The following is a 10,463-nucleotide window of genomic DNA, read 5'->3' as shown; positions in this document are numbered from 1 at the left end:
TTCTTCACTGTGACTTTGTTCAAATGGCGGTAATCAATACACATCTGCATAGAATCATCTTTCTTTTTCACAAATAAGACAGGAGCACCCCAAGGTGACACACTGGGCCAAATGAAGCCCTTATCAAGAAACTCCTGTAACTGCTCCTTCAACTTCTTAAACTCATGAGGATCTATACGATATGGAGGAATAGAGATGGGTTGAGTGCCTGGCAACAAATCAATGCCAAAATCAATATCTCTATCGGGTGGCATGCCCGAAAGATCAGCTGGAAACACATCTGGAAAGTCCCTCACTACTGAAACTGACTCAACTGTAGGGGTATCAATACTGATATCTCTCACATAAGCTTGATACGCGCCACACACCTTCTCAACCATTCGTTGTATTTTAAGAAATGAATAACTCGGCTGGGAGTATACTCTAAGGTACCTCTCCACTCTAATCGCGGTAAACCTGGCATAGCCAGCATCACAGTCTTAGTGTGATAATCAAGAATAACATAATGGGGTGACAAACAGTCCATGCCCAAGATAACATCAAAGTCTGCCATGTTGAGTAATAATAAATCGGCTCTGGTCTCAAAACCACTAAGAGCAATCAAACACGACCGATACACGCGGTCCACAACAAGAGAATCTCCCATAGGAGTAGACACATAAATAGGGAAACTCAAAGAATCCCGAGATACGCCCAAATGCGAGGCAAAATAAGAGGACACATAGGAATATGTAGAGCATGGGTCAAATAATACTGACTCATCTGTATGACAGATAGGAACAATACATGTAATGACAGAGTCAGAAGCAACTATCTTTGTACGAGCCGGAAGAGCATAATATCTGGCCTGGCCTCCCCCTTTAGGGCGACCTCGACCTCCCTGACCTCCACCTCGAGCTGGCTGAGCAGGTGGGGTGGTAGCTGGTGTTGGAATCATAGTCTGAGGACCCGGTGGAGCACGTGGTGGCTGAGAAGTTTATGGAGGTGCACCCCTCCTACGTCTAGGGCAATCCCTCATCATATGGCGGGTGTCGCCACACTCAAAACAACCCCTCAGAGGGCGTGGCTGCTGTGACTGACTCGGGCCAGGTCTGCTGGACTGGCCACTGAAAGCACCCCGAGCAGGAGGCACACTAGATGTTGGCGGTGCATAATAAGGCTCTTGGGGCCTGGAAAACCACTGGGAGCTGGAAGAGCTGAATGAACGGGGTGACTCACATAACCCCTACCATGTCAAACTGCAACTGTGGTCACGAGTACCGCTGTAAGTGCCAGAATCTCGATACCTCTTAGCCTCCCTCTCCTATCTATCCTGGGAAAGCATGCCCTCAAATCTCCTGGCAATACTCACAACCTGCTGATAAGAAATATCCATCTCCAACTCCCTGGCCATACTAATCTGGATACTGGGTTTGAGTCCCTCAATAAACCGTCGAACCCTCTCTCAAACTGTGGCAACCAAGGACGGTGCATGTCGAGCCGAATTACTGAAGCAAACTGCATACTCTGACACAGTCATAACACCCTGGTGCAGGTGTTCAAACTCCGCGCGCCATGAGTCCCTGAGGCTCTAAGGGACATACTCTCTAAAAAACATGTCCGAGAACTGAGTCCATGTAAGTGAAGCTGCCTTATCCGGAATACTCAACGCATAAGCACGCCACCACGATAGGCTGCTCCTCTAAGCTGGAAGGTGGTAAAAGAAACCCCACTCATCTTCGCTACGCCCATAGTACGAAGAATACAATGAAACTCCTCCAGAAAACCCTGAGCATCATCCGTAGCCAATCCGCTGAAGGTAGGTGGGTGGTACTTCTTGTACCTCTCAAGTCTGAGTTGCTCCACCTCAGAAGCGGCTGTCCTAGTCTCATGCTGAATTGGAGCTACCAGTTGCATCGGTATAATCTCTGGAACCTGCTCGGCCTTAACCCGCTACTCTAGAGTATCAGCGACGGGAGTATGTGCTCTTCCCCTGGCTGAGATGTGGCAGGAGTAAGTGGAGTCAATCCAGCCTGAGCAAAGGTGCTGAACATACTCAGAAACTGGGCTAGGGTCTCCTGGAGAGCAGGTGCAGCATCAGGTGTCTTAGGTGTCTGCCCTCCAGTTGGAGCTACTGGGGGCTCCTTTGTAGCAGCTCGTGCGGGTGCTCTGGCTGCATCGCGTGGATGTCCTCGGCCTCTACCCCGGCCTCTCATGGCTCTAACAGGGGGCGTGAGTGCCTGGTCATCAGATCCTCCGATACGTGTCCTCACCATAAGTGAGAGAATAAAATACAAAAGTTTAGAATTTTGAAGTCAACAATTTCGCACGACAAGGAATCAAGGAAGTGAACTTTTTCCTAACAGTTCCATAACCTCCCGAAGATAAATACAGACGTCTTTGTATCGATCCGCGAGACTCTACTAAACTTGCTTCTGACTCACGACACCTATGAACCTAGAGCTCTGATACCAACTTGTCATGACCCAAACTCCCTCCGTATAACGTCATGATGGAACCTAGTCTCTACAACTAGGTAAGCCTAACAAATTGCGGAAAATGACAAAATGAAAGTAAAACTTGGCAACTAACAACAGTGGATAACTGAATAACTAGTAACAATGCCGCTTGGCATGTACAATAACCAATACTCTATAAATACACAGTCTTCCCAAAACTTGGAACATCATAAGTCACAAGCTACATAAGGAAGTACGGAGAAGTACGAAAGGTAAATGACATAGGAGAGAATAGAGGGGGACTCCGAGGTCTGCGGATGCGGTAGATGTACCTTGAAGTCTACGTACAGCAGCAAACATTCTCAGCTAGTAGTGGGGCTGATAAGTAGTACCTGGATCTGCACACAAAATATGTGCAGAAGAGTAGCATGAGTACACCACAACGGTACCCAGTAAGTGCCAAGCCTAACCTCGGTAGAGTAGTGACGAGGTTAGGTCAGGCCCGCTGGTATATAATAATAAAGCAGGAGAATATAACAGTATAATAAGAGACTGGAATTTAACAAAAGGAAAACACAACGATATAACAATACAACACACATGGATAAACAACAGGGGATCTCCCGAGATACCGTCTCGTAGTACCAAAATAAATATGCAGGGAGAACTCCCAAGGTACCGCATCGTAGTATCAAAAGTAAATATACAGGGAGAACTCCCGAGATACTGCCTCGTAGTCTCAATAGTAAATGTGCAAGGAGAACTCCCGAGGTACCGTCTCGTAGTCTTAAAAGTAAATGTGCAAGGAGAACTCCCAAGGTACCGCCTCGTAGTCTCAAAAGTAAATATACAGGGAGAACTCCCGAGGAACCGCCTCGTAGTCTCAAAAGTAAATGTGCAAGAAAAACTCCCGAGGAACCTCCTCGTAGTCTCAAATGTAAACACACAGCTCGAACCGATATATATAATAATTAATAACAAGATTTCTACAGTTATACTGATAAATAACAAGGAAAGCAAGAAATCAACTAGGCATGCTTCAGGAGTTCAAATAAGTAATTAAAGTACGTAGACATGCGATATTAGACTAAACAAGATAGCTACACATGTTGGAATAGCTCAATTAAGAATGAAAACAGACTAATACTCATTTAAATGGTATAACTCAAATTAAAGGAAAAACATATTACTACTCAGTAAAATAAATCGGATTTTACAACAAATAGCCCGTGTACGTACTCGTCACCTCACGTACACGACGCTCATATATCACAACAGTACCAAATCCTAAGGGGATTCCCCCCCTCCCCCCAAGGTTAGGCAAGCCATTTACCTCGAACCAAGCTCAATCAATCAGTAAGAATGCTCTTTCCTCGATTATCTGACTCCGAATGACCCAAATCTAGCCAAAATAATTACATATCATAAATACAACTATAATAGACTAATCTAATTAATGAAATCAAGACTTTAACAAAACTTTCGAAATTCGTCCTAAAAGGTCGACCCGTGCCCACGTCTCTGAATCGGGCAAAAATTACAAAATTCGAAGGCCTATTCACTCACGAGTCCAACCATACTAGATTTATCAAAATCTGACCTCGAATGACCACTCAAAACCTAAAATCAACTTCTTTAAATCCCTAGCCTCAAACTCCCAAATTCCACCTTAAAAGCACACTAACTAGGTGAAAAAATAAATGGGGAAGCAAGATTATTAATCAAAAATAAGCACAAGGGACTTACACGAAATCCCTCAAAAATGCTCTCAAAAAATCGCCAAAGCCGGGCTCAAAATGATGAAATGAAGCCAATTTCGCGAAGTCTCGCATTTAAGGACTCTGCCCAGGCCTTCCGCACCTGCGGCAACTTGGCCTCTTTTACGGTCTTGCAGGTGCGCCCCTTGTCCGCTTCTGCGCCGACCACATGTGCTGAAAATCCCCCACATCAGTGTCTTTGCCCGCATCTGCGCGCCTGTGTGCACTTCTGCGCAAGCCGCTTCTGCGCGTGAATGGCCGCATCTGCGGCCTCTGCCCAAGGCCTCCCTGGCCGCTTCTGCGGTCCATTTTCTCGCTTTTGTGAACACGCATCTGCGGTCCCCAATCCGCAGATGCGATTACACCAGCAGTTGCAAACCTTCAACCATTCTACAACTTCGAACCTTGGTCCGTTAACCACCTGAAATCAACCCGAGTCCCTCGGGACCTCAACCAAACATACCAATAAGTCTCATAATATTATACGAACTTAATCATCTAAATCAGCTACAGACCTCAAATTCACAGACCATATATGCTCCTAAGTCCAAAATCAGCCAACGGAGTTAACGGAACCAACAAAACTCCAATCCGGAGTCGTCTTCACACAGTTCTAACTACGGTAAAAAATCCTAAGACTTAAGCTTCCGTTTAGGGACTAAGTGTCCCAAAAATTACTCTAAAACCACAACAACCCCCCAGTAAGTCACATAAGCAGAAAAAGGTACGGAAAAAATAGTAAATAAGGGATCAGAGCTAATACACTCAAAATGAACAGCCGTGTCGTTACTGGTTTCAACTTTTTTTTCCAGAGATGAGATGTGTATGAATGAGGGAATAAGATGAGAGATAGTGAATGCAGATTAATGAATGAGAAAGAGTCTGTCAATTGCCTCTATATGCAGAATGTGAGTGTGCTATTATAAAGAATATTCTCACAGTTGTGTTTCAGTTATTTTCTTTATTTTCAGTCCTTTTATGTTCTGTTTATTACCCGACCTCTCCCAATTTTATTGCTAATAAATTCTTTTCAACTCTTCGAGAAAGTTCATGTCAGTTACACCAAGATTCCCTAAGTTTTCTTATTTCCTTTAGATCCCTCAAGTCCTTGTTAATACCCTTCTTTTAACTCATCATTTTACTATCCTCTACCCAAAATTACTGTCCTCTTTCTCTTATCAGAACCAAACGTTTAACACACAATAATTAACTAAACTGAATTAACAGTAAGCTAACAAACATAGGATAAACATGACTCAACAACTGATTAAACAAGTTGATTAAGTAGATATGCAGTTCAAACCAACAACGTAATTATCAATTGACCAAACTTCAGATTCAATGCAACAAATAGTTACTCAGAAAGTTTAAACAATTTACTAGTGATTAACTATTAACCTAAGCATAGTGTCAAGAAAAATTCAGAATTAACTAACGATTAACAAATTAAATATGGGATCATCAAATCCAGGGAATGAAAAGAAGAAGAAAAAGATTACCAGTAGAAGACAACATCGTCGGCGCTCAAACGGAACTTCGGCGGGCAAAGATTATTGCTATACGAGCATTGGCCGGAGTTTAATCATTTTTGGGCGACATATAGCAATAGCCTCCGCGAGCCGCATAGAAGGAGGAAAATGGTGACCGGAGAGGTCTGGCCGGTCAACAGATTTTGACTAACCTCCAATGAAGGCGAAATGCAATTATCATGTAATTAAAATACTTAAAAATGTAAAAGCAAAAAATGCAAAATATTTTTGTTATTTTTATGATTTTAGAATGCCCCTTAATGATGCAAAAAAAAATTCAATCAAATACACAAATAAAATTCCTAAGCTCTACAAAAATTATTAAAACTATTTCGGAACATTTTTAGGTGTAATTATGCAGAGGACAAAAATTACGTGCTCACAATGTTGATTGTAACTTCCGGTGAAAGCGGTCTAATTTAGTTTGTGTTGGACCTTTTGTGACCTTTTTATGTTTGATATACTGTGTATTCATGATAAATAAACCTAGGTTAGATGGTTGAGTTGTTTCACTAGATGCTGTTGAATGAAGACAGATTTTTCATGTTAGCATGTCTCAGGTACAGTCAAATGTGCGAAATGCCTGTTTCTGTTAGGTATACGTTGATATAGATGAATGGTTTAACTCTGTTTATGTTTAAATATAATTCTCTAAGTGTCTGAATAGAGGTTCAATGATTTGCTCCCTTGCTTTAATTCTCTTTGTTTAGTCTTCTAATTCAGTTCTCGGTGCTTATTGGTTGAGTTCTCTAATAGATAACTTCTGTGGCCTAAGTTGAAAATTGAAACTCAGTGGACTGACAGAAAGAATAGGTTAGAGAAATTCTCAGCCGGTCCTTTAATTTTAACATGCCTAGGACTTGTCCACTTGCTTTTTTATATAAGTAATCATAGTTGATATTGTACTTCCATATTTTAAGTACATTGTCTTGATGTATTTAGCCTGCATTGTAAAATTTGTATCTTCTTGATGCCTTCTATGAAAGTCTTCATCAAAGAAAAGTACTGTTGCATACTTCCTTGCTTGATTGGATTACTAGTAATTCCTTGACTTATTTTCCATATCACCGGTTCAATTTGCAGGAATTGGAAGCCTGGACTTACAAGCGTCCCGAAATGGGTATGCCGCCTTTAGCAAAAAAATTGTGAACCGCCCTGACCAAGTCGTCAACATAAGTATTCCAACAGTGATAATAAAAAAGACTTGGGAATCAAAAAATTGAAAGGATAGGGGAGTCACAGCCCCAACCAAGGGAGTGGTTTCGTACTTGGTAGCTAGCCTTTCGCTTCCTCCTTGTACTAGATTTTGACCTGAATTCCCTTGAAAGCGAGAACGCACTATATGCCTTTGTCTTGATTTGAAGTAAAAGGAATAGCAGGGGTATGTTAATTCAAGTTATCCAAGTTCAGTATAAATTACTTGTCATTTTGCGTTGTCCTGAGCAACCACGCCTCCAATTCAGCAACTTTTGCTATTGAAATCACCAATTGCATTTCCATTAGAACTGCCACCTCAGAATTTGCCCTAAGCAAGCTATTGTATCCATCTTTTCTCTATGAACTATGGATTTAGGTTTGAGTAAAGCATCACATCTCGTCTCTTATTAGACTTAGAAAGCCTCAAAGTAATCTTAATTCTTTCTGTTGGAAATTCCTCTGCTATTTTAGGCTGTTAGTGCGATGTTATGTTTTTCATAGACGGTGTATTCTTTGTCTTTTGGATGTTTTGTTCAATTTGGGATGCACACTCATTGTAAGTTTTCGCTTTCAGGCACAACTTTCTTGGAACTATGAACCTGAATATAGCAAAATAAATATAGATAGATGTTTCATATAGCTAACCCAAATGAGGTGTAATTCATTGATTATTTAAACAGCATTTTAAATTCTTATTATGCTGATCCTGTCCTTGCCATAAATGATGATAGTTTGAGGTTGCAAAAGAATACTAGCAAGTTAAAGTGGAGCTTTGATCTTTTGGACATAAATTTTGTGTGGGAAAAAAGTGAAAATTTGTGATCGGAAACAGTTATTTCGACTTGAAATGTTACTATTAATCAAGTTTTTTCAATATTTCACAAGTATTTCGAATAGTAAAATTAAGTAATCAAGTTCTATGCATCACTCCTAGGGATCAAGATTATGTGATGTGCAGAGTAAATTTTACCACTAGTAAAGAAGCAGAAAATTAAAGAGTAATCAAAACTTTAACTACTTATTCATAGCTCATAAAATATAATACATCTTATGATACATTTAAACACGTTGCTGGTTCCTATAACTTTTCATATCTAAATCTCTAGTTGTAGACAGATTTTGTAGTTTAATCTATAGTTTGAATTTCAGGATCCCTCTTTAGGGCTTAGGCTTGTTTTGAGTATATATGTAATCCAAGTGAGCTTCAGCTACAATCCTTCTGTTTAAACAAGCTTCATCTCTGTCTTCACATTTCTCCAATCCCATGAGCTGTTCAAGAACCAGAAAAGACAACAAGAAAACAAATATTAAAAAAAGGAAGATTTTTCATTTACGCTAAATTAATACTGACGAAATTAATTAACGCAAAACCAAAATTGAAATTGAAAAAGGAAAGAAAAGATAAGGATTTACATTGTTGAAGTCTTCTTGCGTGGAAATTGAATGAGTAATCCCATTAACTTCAGCTTTCTTGATATCTGTGAAAATCATTAGTATTATTAATGGGAATTTCTCCGTAGAAGCTCCATACTTGGAGTTTTGCAAGCTTCACAAACACAAATAAAGAGAGAAAGAGGGGGGGGGGGGGGGGGGGGGGAGAGAGAGACATTCCATACCTCGATAACTTGTAGGCAGCAGACGAGCAGATGTTACATAGGAAATGATCAGTAATATGAAAAAAGAAGTAAGAAATTGATCATTTGTTAGCTTCATTGTATGTGAGATTTGAGAGAAAGAAATGAGAGAAAGGGTCGATGGAGAGAGGTATAGAGCAGTTGGAGTTGTATAAATACTACTCAAAATTATTCATTCCGTTCACTTTTACTTGTCCGCTATACTAAATCAAGCCCGTTATACTAAATCAAGAGAATGACAATTTTTTTTCATATTTTATCCTTATAATTAATTACTCATTTCCAAATCATTTCTCAAGACTTTTGAAAATATTAACATTATTATGAGTAAAATTCATATTTCATTTATTATTTTTTAAGGGGCATAAAAAGTCCAAAGTGGACAACTAAACGTGAACGGAGCGGAGAGAATGCCACAAAAAGTTGGCCAAAAGCCAAGAGTCACGTGAAGAAAAGAGGAATCCATTACTCAAATGATCACTCAATTATCCCAAATTATGTGCTAAAGTCATTTTTCTTTCTTTTGTAACAACAAAGTCACTTAACTATGCCTATATCACTCAGAAGTTCACTCAACCAGATTTTCCAAATTTTGGATTGTCAAATACTTATTTTACCCTATAAATTATAAACATTTATCTTCTTTTTATTTTTTTAACTTTTTAATATTATGATTTTTTCCTTTTTAATTTATATTATGGATTTACCTATATAATAAATAAATTTTATTTATAAATTTAAAAAATAAAAAGTATTTAAGCATATATAATGCTGAAATGACAAAATAATGAGCATAGTAAAAAAATTAATTAGAATAATTTGTTCGTAATAATTTTAGTATTAACAAAAAAAATTAAAAAAATTATTTACACAATTGAGAATGAAAGAAAATAAAGGTTGTAAAATATATATTCCATGCACGTAATATAAAAATAATTATTTAAATAAAGGTATTTTTATAATATACATTATATATGGTTGAAAATTATGCTCAATTATATTATTATTCCGTCATTATATGAGCTGAAAACTACTTTTTTATTTTTTATTTTATAAATAAAATATATTTTTCTATAGGTAAGTCCACAATGTAGATTAAAAAGAGAAAAAAACTTATAATATTTAAAAAATTAAAAAAATAATAATTTAGAGGGTAAAATAGGTACTGACAATAAAAAATTTAAAAAATCTAGTTGAGTGACCTTCTGAGTGTAATATGTATAGTTAAGTGACTTTATTGTTACAAACGGAAAAAAAGTGACTTTAGCAGAAAAGAGTGAAAACCACTTATGTTATTTAATCAGTTATTATGTCGTTTATGACCTATACTCAAACTCAAGATTCAAGAAGATAGTACTTCTTATTGTTAATTACATTTTTGTCTTTTGATATACTACTATAATAATGTGAACAGTATAAGCCGTCTATCCACTCCTAACGTTAATACATTGTCTTTAGTACAATTTGGATCATATTATGAGTTCATCATTTTGAGTTTGGCTTCCATTTCCTTTTTAAATCTTTTTTAAAAAAAAGAAGTAAATAATGATATCACTTTCGTAACAAAATAAAATGCATCTATTCAAGAAGAAAAAGTATGAGTAAAATAAGAATGAAGAATGGTCATACAATGCCGGCTCAAGGGCCAAGCGACCCCCAAGTTTCTAAGGCTCCATTTGTTTTATAATAGCAAAAATAGGTTAATCTATAGTAATTTTTGTAGAAAATATTTAATATTCATGGTAAAAAAGTATAAGATATATATATATATATATATATATATATATATAAGAATTAATTAATCAATGTGATTGATGGTGACCGGTGATTAATTTATAGTCTTAATATTAATATTTTTTTCTATCTCATAATAGAACTGTATTTTAAATTCTCCTTCTTCATTACTAA

The 10,463-nt window shown here is 37.9% G+C and overlaps 1 protein-coding gene across 1 annotated transcript; it reads right to left on the bottom strand.

Moving 5' to 3' along the window:
• Window positions 1-7,920: 7,920 nt before the first annotated feature.
• On the bottom strand, window positions 7,921-8,665 carry LOC104116908 (putative phytosulfokines 6). Its single transcript, XM_009627868.4, has 3 exons — window positions 8,538-8,665; window positions 8,335-8,399; window positions 7,921-8,190 (listed from the first exon to the last, which is right to left on the bottom strand). Exons 1-3 carry the CDS (start codon window positions 8,632-8,634, stop codon window positions 8,080-8,082), a joined length of 273 nt encoding a protein of 90 aa, XP_009626163.1. The 5' UTR covers window positions 8,635-8,665; the 3' UTR covers window positions 7,921-8,079.
• Window positions 8,666-10,463: the final 1,798 nt, after the last annotated feature.

Source organism: Nicotiana tomentosiformis, chromosome 2 (genome assembly GCF_000390325.3).
Source record: "Nicotiana tomentosiformis chromosome 2, ASM39032v3, whole genome shotgun sequence".
In the NCBI taxonomy this organism is placed as follows: domain Eukaryota; kingdom Viridiplantae; phylum Streptophyta; class Magnoliopsida; order Solanales; family Solanaceae; genus Nicotiana; species Nicotiana tomentosiformis.
This window is presented reverse-complemented; position numbering and strand designations above follow the sequence as displayed.

Coding starts and splice junctions, on each gene's coding strand:
- LOC104116908 (XM_009627868.4), bottom strand. CDS start 8,634: ATGAAGCTAACAAATGATCAATTTCTTACTTCTTTTTTCATATTACTG. Junction 8,400..8,537: donor GCTGCCTACAAGTTATCGAG/GTATGGAATGTC, acceptor TGATTTTCACAG/ATATCAAGAAAGCTGAAGTT. Junction 8,191..8,334: donor CGCAAGAAGACTTCAACAAT/GTAAATCCTTAT, acceptor GTTCTTGAACAG/CTCATGGGATTGGAGAAATG.